At 56.7% G+C, this 20,335-nt stretch overlaps 3 protein-coding genes across 3 annotated transcripts; 2 read left to right on the top strand and 1 right to left on the bottom strand.

The window, feature by feature from the left end:
- Positions 1 to 709: 709 nt before the first annotated feature.
- VOLCADRAFT_89968 (uncharacterized protein) lies at positions 710 to 2,652 on the top strand (the record flags this gene model as incomplete). Its single annotated transcript, XM_002949652.1, has 4 exons — positions 710 to 724; positions 1,804 to 1,869; positions 2,341 to 2,516; positions 2,601 to 2,652. 4 exons carry the CDS (start codon positions 710 to 712, stop codon positions 2,650 to 2,652), a joined length of 309 nt encoding a protein of 102 aa, XP_002949698.1.
- A 2,927-nt stretch (positions 2,653 to 5,579) lies between these two features.
- Positions 5,580 to 12,231, top strand: VOLCADRAFT_89967 (uncharacterized protein; the record flags this gene model as incomplete). Its single annotated transcript, XM_002949651.1, has 11 exons — positions 5,580 to 5,604; positions 6,154 to 6,633; positions 7,403 to 7,515; positions 7,888 to 8,199; positions 8,657 to 8,748; positions 9,101 to 9,242; positions 9,735 to 9,872; positions 10,190 to 10,399; positions 10,590 to 10,862; positions 11,335 to 11,594; positions 12,192 to 12,231. The coding sequence occupies 11 exons, from the start codon at positions 5,580 to 5,582 to the stop codon at positions 12,229 to 12,231; spliced, it is 2,085 nt and encodes a 694-aa protein (XP_002949697.1).
- Positions 12,232 to 16,055: 3,824 nt separating this feature from the next.
- On the bottom strand, positions 16,056 to 19,707 carry VOLCADRAFT_89966 (uncharacterized protein; the record flags this gene model as incomplete). The annotated part of the gene is made up of 9 exons (XM_002949534.1): positions 16,056 to 16,324; positions 16,572 to 16,795; positions 16,908 to 17,060; positions 17,356 to 17,489; positions 17,930 to 18,054; positions 18,283 to 18,450; positions 18,702 to 18,754; positions 19,568 to 19,600; positions 19,667 to 19,707. 9 exons carry the CDS (start codon positions 19,705 to 19,707, stop codon positions 16,056 to 16,058), a joined length of 1,200 nt encoding a protein of 399 aa, XP_002949580.1.
- Between the last annotated feature and the right edge of the window lie 628 nt (positions 19,708 to 20,335).

Raw genomic sequence — 20,335 nt, 5'->3', positions numbered from 1 at the left:
ACATGCAAGGGGACATGTGCTTTGCGCCCTGAACCTCACCTTTGCTGGTCAGGCATATTTGTGTGGCTTATGTAATGTAATGTAATGTTACAGAGTGGGAAGCTTCTGGGCCGCTTTATCACATTGTCAGTTCTAGATCATTTATCACCTTATAGCACCATCCACCACTACCACACTGTACTTCGCCATACGAACTGTAAGTCCAAGGCGGCGGATCCAGCCTTCGGGGACCCCTCCTCATCCATTCACCCGAACACCCGAAGAGACAGAGGGTTCGGCAATCGCCACCAATCCAGCGTGCGAATCTGGTCCATCAACTGTGACCTCAACTCCACATCTTAGCAGCTAGCCATAATCTCGCGCTCCCGACTAATTCGGGGGTCTCCCCAGGAATCGAACCCAGGACCTTAAACCGCTAATTGCAGTAGTGTCAACCCAGACCAGATATTTGTGTGGCTTATACATTACAGCTTCGGCGACGGCCAACAGGGTTTGGGGGGTTGTGTCCAGGTCATGCTATGGATACGTGCGTGCAGACGAGGATACGGGGAAATATTGCCACACCCACGATCGCCATTTGGCCAGGGACAGGTTGCTGTCCTGGCACACCGTGTGGAGGCTGCGGCGTGCCGGCTGGGTGTGTGTTTCGCTCACGGATGCTGGAAGTGGTTTGAGTGGTCCGTTTGGGGGCGCGCCGTGCACACGCGATATGCAGAATGCGAAGGTGCGGCAGGTTTGGCAGGGACGACGCTGTCGCTCTGACCGCCATCACCATCACCATCGTGAATGTGTGATTGCGATTGTTGACAACCTGCGTGTAGCACGTGGGTAGCTGGGAGCATGGCCGGCCACAGACACTGCCTCTGTGAGCATAGGGGCCAGCAACGACAACTTGGGGGCACTAAGGGCTGGGAAGGGCAGGGGAGGCTGGGAGGCTGGTGGGTTCGTCCAGGATGGGTCGATATCGTCGGGATGAATGATCAGTCTTTGAGGGGGGGGAACGGATAGGGATGTCCTGGAGGTTGGCTTGCCGGCGCTGACCTGTTCATTGCTGGCATGATGCCTTAATTGCATGATCACGAGATAGCATGATTACGACAGCCTACGGAGAGCTGCATACGAAACATAGTTTCGAGCTACACGACATGCGCCAAGGGTTGGAGCTTTTCATGCCATATCCGCATCAACGTAGTGAAAAGCATTTCTTTTATTCATATTTACGACAAGTTCGCTCGAGTCAATAAGGGCAGGACTCCGCTTTGGCGAGTCGCAGGCGTTGGTGCTTGACCCGTTGCCTGCTGGCAATAGTTCAGAATGCTCGTGCAGCTCGACCCGCCGGGTCGGCGGTGACTCGTCTCTCCAAATTTCTTTTTTAGCCGTAAAACAGGACAGCGTAGGGTTGTAAACCATCTTTCCCAGGTTCCTTTTGGCGCAGAAAAGTTTGGTTACGATCAGGACGCGTCCAATTCGCGATTACGGTAAAGTGGACTTGCTCCTCCGCGCCATCCATCTCTGAAGACCGATGTTCCCACAGCCCACAACACGACGTTACCCGCAGCCACCGGGTCGCCCCCCTCCTGCCTCTCACCCCGTCACCACCTCGTCCCATCCCGCACCCGCCTCCGCAAACCACAGCCGTCACCACCTCCCACGCCGTCTGTACAAACCCTCATCCAGCATTTCTCCGGTCCCCGTCTAGCACCTCCGCCCCAACCGACAGATCACCCTCCACCATCTCGCTCATACGTAACTAATCTTGTCGCCTGCTCTCGTCTACCTCACCACCACCACCACCCTCCCAAGATGGATGGGCTAGCTCACTGGCGAGTGGTGAAGGCGGAGGTGGGGAAAAAGATGGTGGTGGTGGTGGTGAGGTGGACGAGAAGCGGGCGACAAGATTACTTACGTACGAGCGAGATGGTGGAGGGCGATCTGTTGGTTGGGGCGGAGGTGCTAGACGGGGATCGGAGAAATGCTGGATGAGGTTTTGTACAGACGATGCGGGAGGTGGTGACGGCTGTGGTTTGCGAAGGCGGGTGCGGGATGGGACGAGGTGGTGACGGGGTTAGAGGTAGGAGGGGGGACGACCCGGTGGCTGCGGGTAACGTCGTGTTGTGGGCTGTGGGAACATCGGTCTCAGAGATGGATGGCGCGGAGGAGCGGGAGAGCGAGCAGGCGCGCGAGTGGGGAGGGGTTGTGGCGGTTGGTGTCCTCCTGAAAGGAGCGGCGGGGCTGCGAGACGGTGGGTTCGGTCAGAAGGCGACGGAGCTCCGGACAGTGCTCCTCCGTGTGCGACTCATCCCCACACCGGAGGCAGACATGGCGCGCCATGCGCTGTAGGCGCAATACGCTGAGAGAGACGCCCATCGTCGTTTTGATGTCGCTCGGAAGCGGCGACTTGGGATGCTGCCTGCGGCGTTGGCGTTGGCGGCTGCAGCAGCTGTCATGTCCACAGGGTCGTCCTGTTGGCGGACATCCCTGCGCGTGCTACGCGAGCATGAGGGATGGTTGAGCAGGTGGGCGGTGTGGCGCCCGGCGAAGATGCCCAGGGCTAGGCCGATTACCGCTTGCAGACTGACGTTCATCCCGTACCCTTGCAGGCGGGTGTGGACTTCGTCACATAGGTCTGCTCGTAGACCCTTAGAGAAGTAGAAAACGTGGTCGGTGCATGGCGGTTGGGCAGGTCGGCCATTAGTCGACAGAAGGCCCGCCACATATGAATTCAGGGAGGGAGGGTCCCGAACCTTGGCGAATGGTGTCCATGCCTAGCTGTGCCTGAAGAGTTCTGTCGAACCTGGGTACAAGGGGTGCCAATGCTCAGGGAGGACAGCGTTCAAAGAAGTAAAGGGTGCAGACTGGTGGCGCAAGAGTAATTGAGGAGAGGCCGTCAATTGTGGAGAGGGCGGTTATGGCGGCAAAATCACTGTCTTCTTGTACTCCACACATCGCGAGAAGTGCAGCCGGAGTCGGTTGGTTCACGCGGCGAGGTTGGCGCCCTTGGCATTGGGAGTGAAATGGGGAGCCTGGCTGCGTTGGCCGGCCTGCGCTGGGTAGCTGGCAGGCGCTGTTGGAGACCCTGTGTTGTGCAACGCTCGAATGGCTGCAGTGGCGGCCAATTCGGAGAGGCCAAATCGGAGAGGCCAATTCGGAGAGGTTCCTTTCCCTTTCCCAAGGGAAAGGAGCTTCGGGCGCGGAGGTGGAGGAAGGTCCAGCGGCTGGGAGGCCGGACGCGGGGACGGGGCCCGGGGAGTTCAGAGTCGGATGCGTGAACAGCTGACTCCGAGCAGTGTGGAAGCCCTGCGGTTGGGCTGCAGCTGCGATACGCCGGGAAGCGAGGTTAAGGGCTTCTTCATAAACGGTTTGCTCGATCTCGGTGGGGATGGAATCTATGGTAGCGGACGGCGATGATGACGACAATGACGACAATGACGATGTCGATGATGACGACGAAAACGATGTCGATGTTGACGAGCAAGGCTGTCCAATAATGTATATAGGGTCTAGTTTACTAGTACTAAAATTACACAGCGTAATAAAGATTGTGAGGTGGATCACCGAGGCTCGGATACCAACTGAAACCGCTCCTAACCAATAGAGTTGGGCCGCCGTCGACCCGGCAGATTCCGTTGGATGCTGATGGTGGGTGCGGAACCTGAGCGATCCACTGAGAAGTTGACTAGGGTGACTGGATGAGGGTGCCCCGAAATACCGGGGAAGGCAGGGTTTCGCCGGGTAGCGGCCACGGGTGAAGATATGCCCCCCTGTCCCACATATCATAATAATAGGGAAGCGTAAGCAGACTTTCCTTGCCGAGATACTGGCGTAAGCCACGAGATTCAGGATTTTCAGACTAACACAGGCTTACAGTGGCAATGAGTTGGTCTGCTTATATAGTCAAGCTAGCGATCGTCAACATCGCACACCGTACAGCTGAGTCCTAGCTCCGCTAGCTCCGAAGTTACGACAAGACCTAACATGAGTCCCGAAAGTTCGTCAACTAACTTTGAAGCATTACATACCCCATTGCTTCCAGGACAAAGCACAGATGATGCCGGCGCAAAAAAAGAAAGCTCACTTGTCTGCGTGATGTGTTGAAACAAACAAGCTAGAAAGAAGCAGCTAGCGAGTATGCAAAATGTCGCGCGGAGGCCGTGAGCATATGCTTCTTTCAAGGGATTCAGGTTTAACCTGGTTACATAAGGAGGGCGCTAAAAAATTAGACGTTTGCTATGTGGGCCTTAACTTGCTGGCTGTAGCACGTGGGCTGCAGCATACGCCCGTCGTGTTGAATATGTAGCGTTATCTGTGTTGCGTGTCCTCTTGGGGGGTTGCTGCTGCCTCCTGCACTGCTGCGACCGTTCTGCGTTCGCTTTGTAACTTGAATAAAAGTGATTGTCCGGACTTTGTGCTACGGTAGGTGATTTTGCAAAAATCGTCGGCCAGAGTTTAGAGCCGGTAGGTAAAAACTGAGTTTCGGTCTCTAAATCTTCTTCCTGACGGCCGTTCGGGTTGTCGGGTTTCGGCGCCATTCAGGCGCCGCGCGTTTGCAGCGGCTCTGTGCCGGGCTTAAACAAGCCTGCCGGCTGGGGAGCGCATATGCGGGCAAGTAGAAGTTGTACAGCAAAATGTTTTAACAGCTATGTTTATTGATAACGTGTGATTCGCGACTTCCATTATCGTGTCGACAGTCGGCCACCATGATACCATCGCAATTCGCGTTTTCCAAAATCGATTCATTGACATTTCATGAGCTACGCACTTGCTGGATACATCGGGTATGTCAAGGGTTTGTGAGCTTCAAGGCGTAAGTACAATACATTGCTACACGCTCTCAGTAATGCACCGATAAGGTGGAGGCGAACCGACACCCGTGCACGGGCATCGCAGATACCGCTGGGAAAGGCGGCGCGTAAGGCCTCCAGTGCTACAGTCCCGACAGGTTAACCCTGTCGAATCGGCTTTCGTTCCTGAGCAGCTGACTCTGTCTGCTAAAGCCAACATTTATTTTTGTTGTACAAAAGAAAGGCTGGCATAGATAAAACGGTGTTTCTTTTGCAATGTTCCTTACATATATTGTACAAAACGCAAACTGTAACTCGCACTATCACGCAACCTTACTGAAGGCGGAGCAAGCTTTAGAGTATGCCTTAGCAATTCTGTTACCAGGTATGATATCTCTCTTTCCTCCAGTTATCCTATAGTATTAAGATATCTGGGTAAGCTAACGGTTCCTTGGTGGGGTGTTGCTGCACAAGCTTTTGAACGACCTACCGCTGTCGTTTCGCATGTCTAACGCCACTTAATTAGCATTCTTCAACGTGACAGTTACGAATCGCTATCATTTTGAGCTTAACCTGTTGTCGTGGAGACGACGTGGCCGTTCATCTTCCAGCGCGCATTAGCATGAATACAAATTAAAAATCTATGGCGAGAAGGGTTAAAGCTTAAATCTTTGCAGAACTTCCGCACAAACAAACAAACCACACGCAGACCTCGGCCCTTTCTGAATATTGGTGCGCTTTCCGCGGTGCGGCCTCTTTCCATGTCTCCTTTAATCGCCCGCCCCTAAGCCGAAAACTATGGCCTCGTCTCTGCCCCTCGCAGGTGCTGCTCCGTACACACACAGCGCATTTTAGGAAAGCCCCTTCGACCGCAGCCTCCTCACCCTTGTGCGCGAGCGGTGGAAGTCGCGAGCGGCGAAGGCCACAAAGGGCGAAGGCGCGACTAATATAACAGAGCAGTAAGCCGCAGCTCCCCAACCCAGTCAATTGCCGTTGGCCCCATCCGCAGGCACCCCAAGTGCCTGCGACCCATCCAGCTCACCCCAGTTCTTTGCGTCTGACAAGCGCCAAACATCCGCAGGGGCACTTTCCAAGGCACAACTTCCTCTTTCTCGCCCTCCCCTTTTCTCTCCCATCTTTCTTTCCGTGGCAGCCTTACGGCTATAGAGCAACACATCAGCACAGGCCAAGCGCGTCATGGCAGCGGCCGTTAGAATCACTGCCGCAATCTCTTCTCTATGCCGCGGCCCCATTGCCGTCACGCTGGTGACCCTGATGTGGGCTCAATGCGCCGCACAAAACCTCCAAGTACTTCGAGCTCAGCCACGCGGCGTCTCCCTAGCAGCCGTCTCTCCCCTCTCAACACCCCCAGCTGCCAGTAACCCCAAAAGCTTGCCAACAAAACCCAGCAGTACCCTACCGCCCTCCCCGTCTTCATTGCCCATACCGCCACCGTCCCCACAGCTGTCGCCAGAGCCGCCGCCGTCGCCGGCTCAGCGATCGCCACCCCCCCCACGGCCTCAACCGTCGCCGCGTCCTCAACCCAAGAAGCACCCTTCGCCGGCTCCGTCGCCAAAGCCGCCGTCGCCACGGCTGCCAGCACCACGGCGATCGCCCCCCATTAAGCGGAGCCCGCCACGCGTATCTTCACCACCACCCTCTCCCTTACGGGTGGCAAAGACACCTTCGCCTGCATCCCCATTCAAGATTGCGTCGCCGCAGCGGCCTCAGTCGCCGCTCGTCTGGGCCGCACTCAAACCCCCACCCCCGCCGTCACCTCATGTACCCGACGCCCCGCTCGCGCCCCCGGCTACACCTTCAATCCAGCCGTACAACTCCCAACCCGAGAATGGTACGACATGGCATCATTTTTTGTCGCATGGGTGTTGCAAGGGTGTGTGTGTGTGTCTGGTGTGAGGGTACATTTTACCCGGGAAGTACGGCACCGCTGGAGCTTTGAGAGAAGTTTATAGTGGCTGGCGGTGGCTTGTTTAGGAGACCCCGCAGAAGCCATGGTTCGTTTATCGATATTGATGCCTGTTTGGGCGCCTAGATCAGACTGCGACGTCACCCGGGTGGCGTTGTCTCTGTCTTCAAAGGCGCAGGGAAGGGGGAAGACTGGGCCGCAAGGAACGGCGCATGGCCACAGCGGGATAGGAAGTGCAGTAGCCAGCCCATCGTTGCGGATGGGCACATCGTGCAATCTGTTTGCCGTTAATCAAGATGGTTGGCTGCTACATCCGGATGTTATCCATAGTGTTGCCATCATGCTACACATCGCCACCGAATTCAGTTCCCCCAGCCGGAAACCACCGCCTGGCCTCCACCTTCCTTACGTCGTCCTTGCCCTCGGTGGCTTGTTTAATGGGCCTCTTTAATGGGCCTCTTGCCTAGTTTGGGGGGGGGCTCCACAAGCGCGTGAAGCTTGTAGCAAAAACGTCAAAAAGCGTCCATACGTACATCCATGTCCAAAAACTTGTGTTCGCTCCCTGCTCCTGCACGCCTTACCGGCACCCAGGCGATGAGCTTTTGGTGCTTTCTGTCCAACCCGATCCCCGCAACAACCCCTCCTCCTCCTCCTCCTCCTCCTCTACCTCCACCTCCACCTCCTCGTCATCCAGCACTGCTCAGGACGACGATTCGCGCCTCTTTTTTGTCGTCGTACCTCCTGTACTGCCGGGCCAGAGCTCCTCCAACGCGTATCGGCGACTCGTATTCAGCAGCGGCGTGGTGGGTAAGGGCGCATGAAGGCTGTTGTGTGGGAGGGATCCAAGCTGAGCTGTCGGGATGCCGTACTTGTACGACACGGCCATAGGGGTTCGGAGCTGCGGTTGTGCCCGGGAGGGATTGCAAACTGGTATCCTCTGACTTGACGTTTATGCAGCGTCACGTGACGTAGGCTGGCATGCACTGTTTTGCAATTATGCAATTCACATGGAAAGCTACTTATTCATTTCAGTGTTTCAGAGAGAGTTCTGGGAGGGGCTGTTGGCCACTTTGACGAATCCTTTTTGGTCCCCTAAAAGGGGACAGAGGCCACAGAAGCCATATCGGGGGGTAGGTCGGAGGTTACTCACCAACTCGCTCGCCGTTCCGGCGTAACCAGGGCGCCCAACAGTATGACGCACTGGAGACCGGAGATGCCGTACGACTAATCGGCCAGCAGCGCGTGACGGCGGCAACGGCGGCGGCAGCTGTCGCACAGGCAGCGGCAGGAAAGGGCTCTGGTCTAACGGCGGCCGCTGCTGATCAGGACGTCGATTCCGACTACATCCAGGCGGACACCTTGAGCGTCATCTCCAGCAGCTTCTACCGCTATCTGCGGCATATTAGTTATGAAGTACCCCGCCCGCGGCCCTTCACCTCCATCACTTACATCTTAAACATATGCGGCCAGGTCAACCCGTTGAAACGCCAGGTGCTTGGGGGGCGGCTAGGAGGGCGGGGGGACGTATCCGAGGGGGGAACCCCAAGGGGGGGGGGTCTAGGACCGATGATGCAGGTACATCTCCCAGCGCATTATGGGAGTCAGAACAACGACCTCCCCCCTAATTCACTTTCGTTGGAATCAGGAATGTCTGCCTGCCTGCCTGCCTGCCTGCCTGCTTGCCTTAGCGGGCGGTTTCCTTTCCATTTCTGACTTCATCATCCTACTTTATCAACCCTAAGATTACCCTGGCCATCCCGCCACCGCTTCTACAGCCCGCGCCCCGCCCTAGCCACTTACCTTCCCTGCCTTGCCTTCCCGTGCTCTCCCCGCCCACCTGGATTTGCGATCCTTGTCTCCTACCAAAGCTATACCCGTGCACGCCCTTATACACCCCTGCTCGCAAATTAAACTGCCCCATCCACCCACCCACCACCCACCCACCCAGGACTTGCTTCCCTATTGGGACGGCTCCGCAATGGATGGCGCCACACTGCCCCAGTTCATATCTGACTGCTCGCACGGGGTGGAGAGTTTCAGGTTGGCTTGGGTGGGAAGAAGGGGCAGGGCTGGTGCTGGTGGCGGGAGGACCGGGGTTTGGGGCGGGGCGCACATACACGCATAGCACACGCGCACATGGTACGGCTCAAGCCTAGTGCATACAAACGATGTGCGCGCTCTGCCTTGCGGTGCCGCGGCGTTGGCGAGTTATCGACGACCGAAATGAGTACGTGTCGCAGGGTGCATGTACAGCAGTTCCTTTCACTTACAATCCCCGTCTAAAGAGCTGTCTCAAGAGAGAACCGCCGTGTGTGTATTTCCCCCGGGCCAAACCCCATGTCACCCCATCCCACCCGCTCCTTTTGACTCCGTGGCTCTCCGTGTGTTGCAGTCAGGAGAACAACGTCCTCCTGGAACCCATCGACGTGCCGTGCTACGCCACACCCTCCAACAACCGATCGTACGACTCACAACGGTGCACGGACAGGGAGGTATTTGGCTGGATGCAGTACGCCATGGATGTCGTACAACAGGTGGGAAAGGTGCATATGGGAAGTCACGGTCCCACTGTGTATACGGTTCGGTTATGTGTCGTTGACGATGTACAGTCTGCGCGTATGTATGTAAGTATGTATCTTATGTCGCGGACGGAAAGGCGGACGGCGGTGGGACGGGAAGAAGGAATGAAAGCCCCGGACGCTTCGCTTGAAAGGGAGGTTCAGGGCTCCCTGGGAATGCGCGGCACAACTCCGGCCCCAACTGTCCAATGGAGGTGAGGGAGATGGAGGTCGGGGACGGACAGCATCACAGTAACAGATACATCTCCCCCCCATCATCATCACCCGCACGGCTGCTCGGTTGGCCGGCTGGCCGGCCGCTGGCAGCTGAACCTCCGGCAGGTGTTCGATCTTTCTTCCCCCCCTTCTGGTCCCTCCCCCCCCTCGACGCCTCATTAAACAGTCCCCTCCTGCCCCCCGCTTCCCACCCCTCATCCCCCCCCCCTTCTTTGCCGTACATTCATCCAGTCAAAAACGAGTCTAGGGCTACAGCCTTGGAAGTACGAGCGACGCATCTTCCTGATCCCCGACCTGCCCGCCTGCGGCGAGTGGTGGTCCCTGGCGTCTGTGGGTTGCTCCGCGGACTGCCCCCTGGTCCAGAAAGTGGTCGGTACTGCGCGTGTGTGGTGTGTGGATGGGGGTTTAGATGCGGGTGCTTGGCTGGATATGTGAATGTGCCTCTAAACACCAGCTCCACCTGTGTCTCTTCTTTCATCAGATGTCGTCTATCCGGGCCCATACGATCCAAATCAGGATCCATGTCCTGTCCTGGCTGTGTACGTATCTGGATACTGGGCCCTTTGGTTCGACTAGCTGCTTTATCTCCCTTTCTTTTCTAGCGCCCTTCACCATTTACCAGTGACTGGAAATCGACCCCGTCCGATTCCATCCCCCAAACCCGACATACCTCCCGGATACCGCAGATGCCGGGCAGCTCCGTCCGTACGGTGGTTTCGCAGCTGATTCACGATCTGGGTCATTCGTACAGTTTGTCGCACGGCGGCGCGCGGGAAGGCGCTCTACCGAGCGGGCTGGGCCGGGCGGGGGGAGCTCGGGCTGACCCCACCTGCCCCATGGGCTCCGCCTCCGAGGCAGCCGGGCTGGTGTGTCCCAATGCACCGAATAGCTATAAGGTACGGGCCGCGAGGTGATGCGCGAGGTGATGGTGCAAAGTGTAAAAAATGGTGAACCCCGTGAAGTTTGTGCAGTACAAAATATCCGGAAGCCACCGGCGAAAACTGACAAGTCCAAATCCAAATCCAAATTCAAATCCACAACCTCACTCCCTCTCCACTCAATGCTTCCGGCCCTCGTGTTCCCCAGAACGGCTGGCTCACTCTTCTAGACGGTAAGACTCGCAGCAGCACCGGCAACATCACAGGGCCATTCATTGGCACCATTAAGCTCCCCCCAACCAACACACGTCGGGATGCCGTTGTAGCGGTGACAGTACCCGCCGCAGCCCCCACGGGGGCCACCGGACTCCGAGGTGGTTCCCCACCCAACGGCCGTTTCTTCATCAGCTACCGCCTATCAGGCAGTAGCAGCACCGGCAGCGCGTACGACAAGGCTCTGGCGGCGGAGCTGAGCGGACAGGTGCGGAGAGTGGTGGCATGTGTGACGGAAGAGCCGACGCTGCCGGCGCCGCTGTTAGGAAAGCTCCCCATGCGGCACATGCGCCATGTGACAGGGGCAGAGGCTCCGTCGATATACACACGCACGCGCGCATATACGTGTGTGTGTGTGTGTGTGTTTGTGATTAAGGCCTGGCACTGGTCAGGGGCTGCTGCTGCCCAGCCCCAACGGAAAGACCGCCTAAGCTCTCTCCCCCGGACGGGAAAGGGGTCGTGTGTGTTTTTGTCCAGGGAGGACATGTTACCATGAGTGCACCCAACATGGCGATGGAATGTAGCTACAGATCATAAATTATGTATATTGTACTGTACCAGTGTTCCGTACACAATTGCCGTACACATGAGTAGCTCGAAATGTCGCGGAGACGCGCAACTAGCATCGACGTACGCCACTCCGCTACCCCAACATATCAGCCCCGGCAAATCATTTCCAGGTGTACGTACATCAGTACGACGGTATGACCGCACGTGTTGGCACGCCGTACAAGCCCCTCCTGGTGGGCGCGAGCACCGATGTGGACGTCTACAAACGGCTGCGCCTCGGCGCAACGGCCAGCCCGTACTTTGCAGTACGGGTTGTCAGTACGGACGCTAATTATGCAACGATCCAAGTCTGCAGCGCCGGGACGGGCCTTCTGCCGCAACAAGAGCCTTGCAAGCTGTGCGCAGACGGCCTGGATAACGACTGCAACGGGTAAGTGGCTTGGGCACGTCAACTTGGCTCTTCAGCTGCCTGAAGTGTGACTGCTACTCGCTGCTACGGCAACTACCGCCAGTGGCTGAGGCACATGATGTCCCATGGGTCACTCCTGGCCCTTGGGTTCCACTATAGTTCCGCACACCACCTCACCTCGCATCTCACCTTACCAGCCTGCGGTATCCTCTTCCGGGAAACCGCCGGGTCGCTCCCGCCAGTCTTGCTCCCTCCCTCTGGAAGTGGGTCTCCTCTTCCCACTTCTGCCAGATCGTCTCATCGGTTTGGCAGTGCATGCCTAGAGTTGTTCTGTTGAGCATTCTTCTCCTGCGGAAACCCCCTAGGTGGTTTGCGTGTGGAGCCGGAATGTGTAGGTGGTATGCGCAAACGTTTGTTGACGAATTGTGAATTGCAATGACAGCCTTCTTTTCTCGGGACATGCGGCGCTCTTCCACGCCCTTGAAACGCCCTCTTCAAACGCCCTCTTCAAACTCCCTCTCCAAACAAGCGCTGAGGCCGATCTCTCTTTCCCTTTCCGCCCCAGCTCGACTCACTTTCCTCATCATGCTGCATTCCACACACGCCCTCGTGCTCCAGGCTAATAGACGAACAAGATCTAGCCTGCCAGGCGTGCTGAAGAGAATTCAACAGCCACTTTCATAAAACTTGCTTTTGTGATGGGGGAGGGAAGCTGGGTGGGGGGGAAGTGCATTGCACCGGAAGAGGGAGGCAGGTCGGGAGGAATGGTGGAAATGGAGAACGAAGGGCGGCCGGGGGGGAAGCCCAGAGAAGGAAGTCCCCGGCCACCTGCGTGCCTCTGTGCTTCACATGTACGGAAATACGTGTATGGGCGAGTGCCTGCATGGAAAGCTGGCTGGGCCCCAACATCATCATGCGCAGGCGGTATGCTACATATGCGTGTATGTATGTCTGTGTGTGTACATATATATCTACATATATATAGATGTATATTGAGGGGGGCGGGATACGTGGGGTGCGTACTGCGTGTGTACGTCATGTACATGTGCGTGCGCGCAACTCCTCTGCAGCGTAAACGTGGTCCAAGTCGGCCTCTGCGTGATTGATTGCTTCGTGCGAGAGGACGACAATGCCCCCATCGGCTCTTTTCTGAGCTGTTCTTACAAACGAGCTTAGCCGCATGTTTTTTGACGGTTATTAATAAGACGACGTCACGGGGCGCCTGTGGGGGCGTTGGTGCACCCTTGCCAGGATGGCACGCGTGGAAAAGCAGATTCTTGCCTCCTTTCTGAATTTATAGGGATGTTATCAAGGGGATAATGATGGTGGGTGCAACGTGACATGGCGCGTGAGGTACATGTGGGGGAAATGGAACGCGTAGGGGCCTCCGGCGTCTTCAGTCATTGCCCTGAATCCCCCTCCACCATTGTGGCGCTCCTGCTTTAGCCGTACGGTCCCCCGATGTTACAAAGGAAGGGGTCTGGTACATGACATGACATGACATGACGCGATATGACGCGATATGACGCAGCCCTGGCGGGTTGCATGACTTCGGGGGCTGGTGGGGGTGAGGGGTGAGGATGGGCGTATAGCGCTAGGAGTTTGCATGTATGTATGTGTGTGTGCCGCGTGGGTGGTGCCGCGTCAACACCATTGGTATCGGCCCTGATCACTGCAGTACTAATGACAAATCGACGTGCGAGCTGGCATTTTTGCGATTCTCTGCCGTGCATGAAAAGACATTCTGCATATATCCATGTGTATATGAGCAGAGTGCTGAGACCGAAGCGTGACGTGCGTGAGTGCACACCTATGCATACACATATACACATATTATGTTTATGTCGATACACGCCCTTACCACGCGTGTATGCGTATGCGTGTGTGTGTATGCACGTGCATCTGTGTTTTCCTCCGCTCCACGATTAGGCCTAATCCTCGACAGATAGTACGTCAGTCCCCGCTATTGCCGTACGTCCGCATCGCCGCATGACATCCAATTACCGCATGTATCTGCATCGACGCAAAAACTTTGCGAACTCCAAAGCTGCGCTGCTACCGCATGTACGCGAATCCTGCATTGTCAACCTCCCAACAAACCAAGAATGACGTACACTACAAGTCGCGCAATAACTCTGAACCTGGTGTGTTACTATGGTTGATGCATTTGATGATAGCGCCGCTGTGGGGCGTCGTAAATACTGCTTCTGGGCAGTGCTGCTGCTGCTGCGGGTTGTTGTGCATTTTGTTTTGTGTCAGTTGTTGCCGTTGGTGGTTTGGCCGCGGAGAGGTGCTGTATGTCCAATTCAGGAAATAATGGGAAACACGTACGACAAAATACAATGCAAGGGAGGACTTGTGTGTGCTCCATGCATCAACTCATCAATCGATGAACAACAGTAAAGCGGCAGTCCGGCTCAATATGCATGATTGGACAGACGGCCACGGTTTTGCCTCTGAGATGAATAATGGGCGAGGGAGCTCGTTACTGAGGCCATACAGTCCATACGGCATCTGTACGGCAACACAGGAGTTTCCTTCCTGCCAGCTCTTAACCCTGCCGTTGTCCTGCCTGTCTGTCTGTCTGTCTGTCTTTCTGTCTGTTTGGGCTTAGGGTTACGGTACGAGTCCGTCGTTTTGAGGCAAAATATGGTATGGCGGTACGGCGGTACGTTTCCGCCAGTGAGCAATCCCTTAGAGGTGTCGGCAATCAATATCAGGACCCTTACCTTAGCGATTAGATTTGTTTGTACATTTCCGAGTGCGACGTATGCATGCGACTTTTATACTGCGGCTGCTTACACACGCGCGTATTTGCGCATGCGTGTGCGCCGCCACCGGAGGCTCAGGCAGAGAGCACCAGAGACTCAGGACGGAAAATTCGATGAATACGGCAATTGTACGGCTCACGATGTAGTACTACATGCTCCTCAAAATCCCTCCTCCAGCTTACCTGGGTCCGTTGACCCGCGGTCACATGCCTAGGGGCTCACAGGCCCGGAGGGCACCCCGTGGGGTCGCTGCGTGCTGTGTGGTGTCCACTTGGGGGCCGGCTGATTAGAATTCCGACGGAATTTCAAAGGGAGGATCTGCTGCGTGGGCGATTGGGCCACTAGCTTTGGGGTCCATTAGGACCTATGGGTCAGTTGGTCAGCGCCCGTACCCGTAGGACCAAGGGAGCTAGCTAGTTGTGAATGCCCAAGGGTCAGCTCATCCAGGGGCAATGTGTACTTGGTGGCCGCTCTGGGCAGACCTGGCGGTGCACTTTGCCGATGGCAATGGGTGATAGCAGTAGCCAGCGGCAGCGGTGGCGAAAGATACAAGACAGCGAGCAAAGCCGGTTCCATGCCTTCGTACACAGCAATCAAGACCGACCCACCGACTCGCGAAATCGCTACTGGCTGCAAAAGTCCTCTTGGGCAAATAAACACGAACGCGCGCCCTGGGGCAAAAATGAATGACGTTTCAAGTCAAAACTTTGACCAGCTGTCGTAGAGTCGTCCTCTCGTGGGCTCCCCTGGAGTGTACGGGAGAGGCAAGGTATCTAACTACTGCAATGACTGCTACTGCAGCCAAAGTTGCGAACCACACTACCCCCCTTACCGGCAGCCAACAGCTCCCGCACCGCCCCCCTAGGAGCCCGCGACTACTTTCGCTCATTCCGTGAAAACACAATGCAAGGTTACATGGAGAGTGTCCAAAGACAATGCAGCCTTTTTCCGGTCGTACGGCCATTTGGAGTCGTACTTTAAGGACTTGAACAAGACCGGCGGCTGGTCGCGAACTGGCAGAGTAAAGCTCCACACCGCATGCTTTTGTGCTTGATCACAAATGCATCGTGTGCCGAGAGATTGGCTAGGGTTACACTCATGTACTCGCAGTTCGCCGGTCCATACATGCGTGCCATTGTCGTGCAAGATCCGTAAGGTACGGATGTCAAGCTCTCACATCACGGGGTGCGGCTCCAACAAGGAACCAACTCATTCGCCAAGCGTGCCCAAGAAACCGGCCGCACCCGCCTGCACCGACTTGAGGAGGGCTCCACTCTTTTCATTGACTTCGAGGAAGCGACCAACCCTGGACCGACCTTGTCCTTTTTCCTTCGTTCCGCAAAACTCACCCAACAGCACAACGGCCAACGCCTGCTAATGTACGGCAAAACCTGCTGACTTCACAGTCAAGGTTCAGGACAAGGCCCGGGAGAACAGCAGCACCAGCGCACTGCAATCCACTCCCCCACCACTGCCACCACTACCACCAGCAGCCCGTCGCCCTATAGGCCAGAGCTATAGCGGCACACGTCCCCCTGCCCTCTGCTTGTTCAGGAGGGCCTTGTACGGCACTGTACGACACAGTTCAACATGCACGCCCCCACCGTACAGCCCACGCCATGTGTAGATTGTACAACTATGTCCATATATTCATACAGTTACATGCATATGAACGCATATATCAAACGTTTCGTGGTTTTGCATTACGAGCTCAGTCGTACATGTATGCGTATTTCGGATTACGCGCCCAACTAGAGCTCGCCCCCTTCCCCGCAAAGCCCGAGTATTTGTAATGCGCGTAGCGCTGGTGCCAAGGGGATTGGGACCCGTGGTTGGGAGAGCGGTTGATCTCCGCAGCGTACGGCGAGGCCATCTGACGGTACGTCATCACACGGGTGCCGTAACTTTTTCCTGCCGTACTGTTGGCGTCGGCGGGCAGCGCCTGGCGTCGCTCAAGGTCCACCAGGGCACGATACGGCTCTGCAAGGGCACACCGTACGGCAGCGGTACGGCAACAGATACCGACCGATAGCCGCGCAGGCACGACAAAAATTAAATCAATAGGAGCCGACAGAGGCGGACAGAGGGAGGGAGGGCCAGAAGCGATGAGTTGTGAGGTAGTCACACGCGCACACCCCTCGTTCACTCCAAGCCCCACTCGTCTTTTTAGTACTTGCAGTAAACCCTAACCCCTAAAACCCTAAACGTTATCCCCCGTCCCCCGCACCTATGATCTCCGGGTCTATCCGGTTCAGCTGCTGCCGTTGCCGCTCTGCTGTAGCCGCCTCCCGCCGCCGCCTCTGTAGTTGCTGCTGCTGCTGCTGCTTTTGCGGGTGCAGTTTCAGGTGCCGGAGGGTGCGGGGTGTGGGTTGAACCCCCGCCGCCACGTGAGCCAGCAGGCGAGTAACATTGGGGTCGGAGGGAATTCCCTCCGCTTCGTAATTATGCCACCTGAAACCACCACCGATGAAAAAGGTAAAAAAGGGTAATGGTAAGAAAGCGTTTAGAGGTTTTAATGGAGGGGGGAAATAAAGGAGCTCCCAACGCAATGGCAGATGCTCACTTGAACTCGTTGACCAGCTTGCGCTCTGTGGCGGTTAGCGGCCTCCGAGGGCCACCCAACTCCTCCTGAAGGGGGTCTGTCGGAGCGCCGTTCTGGGCCATACCCGGAGCCGTGGAATCGCGGCCGCCAGAAGTCAAGAGGTCCGCGTACAGCCTGCAGATTCGTATTTGAACGCAATTTCAAATGTCAAGATCCAAATTTCAACCCTTTTCAAGACAGTTGACAGAAACGTGATTTCCTTCACGCGTTTTCATATCCTTCCAACGAAACTTTTAAAATTGTACAAGAATAAGGAGAGGGATGTCGTTTCCCGCTTCCATTCGCATCCAAAACATCACCATCAGCATTTTAGAATGCTGATGAACCGTAAATCACCTCAGTATCAGCGTCCACAGCGGAATCGGCCCCTGCTTCCCTCCCGACCTCCCTGCCTCACCACCCAACCTACTTGCTGTACTTGGGATTATGCGCCCAGCTTGTTTTCGCGCCCTTGCCGGCAAAGCCAAAGTACTTGTAGTGGCGGTAGTCCTGATGGAACGGCCGTACACCACCGCTGCCGTACCCGACCATCGAGGGCGCCACCTTCGTAAGAAAGCCAATCAGCACACAGCCAGGGCTTTACTGGGTTTGTGGAGAGGGGCCTTGGGGGCTATACGACGACGTTTTCCGAATGTGTGTACGCGTAACTTCCGCGTCACCATGACGAATAATAGAAGATGTTTTGCTATCATATGTATGTTTTGAAATTCAGGGTAAATAGTGTGCGTGCGTGTGCGTGTGCGTGTGCGTGTGTATCACCCCAGCCAGCAAAGCTTTGTTGTCGCCTCCGGGTATTCACAGCAGCCAAGGCGACACCAACGATAACCCCCCACCACCTCCAAAGCCAACATGAATCCCGCTAACGGGGGAAATGACTGCGGTAATGGGGCGATGAGGCAACTAGAAGCATCCCCAGCCCCAAACAAAGGCGAATGGTGGCATTTCACATATACCACACCATACCATACACCTCTTTGCCGTACCGGGTATGTCTGTACGACAGCAGCCCTGCCTTTCCGCTCCGTCGCCGGTCTCTCCAGATCCTCCAGGGGAACCCCGGATTCCAGATCCGCCTCCACCAGAGCCGCCATCGTGTAGCTGGGCCGACCTGGGGGAGCGGGACGGGCAGACATACATACAAATGTGCGCACATCACATCGCACTCTCGCATCGCCCTGCTGTGGACCCGCCTGCCCCCTCCCCCTCTCCCCGCTCCTCTTCCCCCTCTCCCCGCTCCTCTTCCCCCTCTCCCCTCTCCTCTTCCCCCTCTCCCCGCTCCTCTTCCCCCTCTCCCCTCTCCTCTTCCCCCCTCCCTACATATATACATCGTACCCACCCGTCGAGGTGACCATGTTATCAGCCAGTGTAATCCCCCGGAGGTCCAGTCGGAGGGTGGGGCTCGCGGTTTGCTGCTGGGAGCGGTAGGCCGTGGTGGTGGTGCTGCTGCTGCCAGCATGGTAAGTGCCCGGGGGTGCGGAGGCGGGGCGGCGGGGCGGCGGGGCAGCTGGAGGGGGTGGGGCAGGGGACAGCGGGCCGACGTGGCCGAGGCGGCCGAGGTGGCCGGGATGCAAGACGGGAGTACGGACGGGGTGAGAGTAAGAGGGAAAAGCGGGGATGCTGCCGGGCCTGGACTGGAGGGGGAAGACAAACACAGTAAACGGAGCCCCGCAGTCGCCAACCGTTCCCGCAACACGAAGACATCTGAACTCCCCTGCAAGCCCCTCCCCCTCCCCCTCACACATCCGTTACACGCACCTCCTCCTCGCTCCCCTGGCGGTAGCCACTGCTGCAGCATCTCCTCCTCCCCCCTGGAGCCGTCCCAGGGGGGAGGGGGGACACGTGGCAGGTCCCGATACACGGCACGATCTGCCCTGGAGGCGACCGCCAGGTACCTGGAGTGGTCGTTGAATGGCCGGTGGAAGTGCTGGTACACGGAGCGACTGCCTTGCAGTCTGTTGTGGTTGTAGTTGTGGTTGTTGTTGTTGTTGTTGTTGTTAACGGGCGGGGGGGTGGACAGAAAGGTGGGTGAAGGATCATGGGGAGGGAAAGGTGAGGAAGGGCGGAGGTGCGGGCGGTATACTTCTTGGATAATGGTACATATTGAAAAACCTTTTAAACGAAAAAACAAGCTGATCTTGCAAGCGTAAATATTAAGCCCTTTCTATTTAGCTGTTGCCAGGCGCAACCACATCGCGCAAGCACATGCAGAACGAAAGTAAGCAGCTGATTTGGGAGGTCCATGGCTCCTGCATCCTCCCCTTTCCTGAGGAGTCGGGGTGTTTGGCTACCTCCCTTCCGTGTCCCTGATACACCTCTCCAGGGGAAGGGAAAGTGGGCGGAGGGCTGATTATACAACCCCACCAAATCTGACCCACCCACTGACCCATGCAGCCCATCGGCCTGATCGCGCAGCCCCCCCCTCACACACACACCTCTTATCCTTAACCAAGCCCCACGGGCCCTCAGCACCCGCACCCTCAACCCCCAATCTGCAGAAGAGCTGTAGGGCGGCCCCGCCCCTTCCCCAGCCGCCACACCCCGGCCTGCCCATACACATGCTAACTGCCAACTGCCAACTGCCGCCCCATGTCTCAACCGCCCGGCTGTACGCGCACACTTACTGTTGGTCAGTGTACGTAAGGCCCGAGTTTGGCCTGAATGCGGAGGAGGTTCGTTGCGGGGAGGGGTGCCGTACCTCCGCATGGTGGCGGGTTATGTACGTGTTGTACACGGGATCTCTGGGGATATTCTCGGGTGCCATATTGCAAGAAGGGCCTTACAAGGTGTGCGTCACTGATTGTGCTTGTTCTCCCTGGAAACCGCTGATATACGTATGGTGGTGTAAAGGCAATGCAGAGGGAGGCGAAGGTGTGGCGCGGTCGGCAGCTGCTGCAATTGCCGCCGCTCCGTAATTGCCTGTCCTGGGCGCGGGGAAGCCGAGCACGTTGCCGGCAAGTAGGGGGGGGAGACGGGGGCCGAGGGTTTCAAGGCACGGTGGGGGTAGGGATGTCACAAAAGAAAATTGATTGGTTTTTGGCTATTCCTTTGGTTTGGAGGTGGAAGGTAGCCATTTGGTGCGGCCATGGTGGATTGGGGTGTCACTCGGGGCTGTGAGGGACAAGCCAGCTGCCAAGGGGCTAAGGTAACATCCCGCGGGGTGGGGCTTGCGTTTGAACAACGTTACCCGCTACGCGTCGTCAGCCGTTGCGACTCTTTGTGACAAGTAACAGTGGCCTGAGATGTGAAGACCGGCAGTGCCCCCAGTTAAGCCACAAAAACATGAGTGAGTTACATTATTTTAGGCAATGTGCACATCGACGCAAGAAGAGGAGGGAAATCTCAGACATGTGGCCGGCGCATGCCCGCAAACTTCTGTCCTTGGCGTAATT

This window comes from Volvox carteri, assembly GCF_000143455.1.
Source record: "Volvox carteri f. nagariensis unplaced genomic scaffold VOLCAscaffold_15, whole genome shotgun sequence".
In the NCBI taxonomy this organism is placed as follows: Eukaryota; Viridiplantae; Chlorophyta; class Chlorophyceae; order Chlamydomonadales; family Volvocaceae; genus Volvox; species Volvox carteri.
Note: the sequence above shows the minus strand (reverse complement) of the source record. Positions and strands in the feature narration are given on the sequence as shown.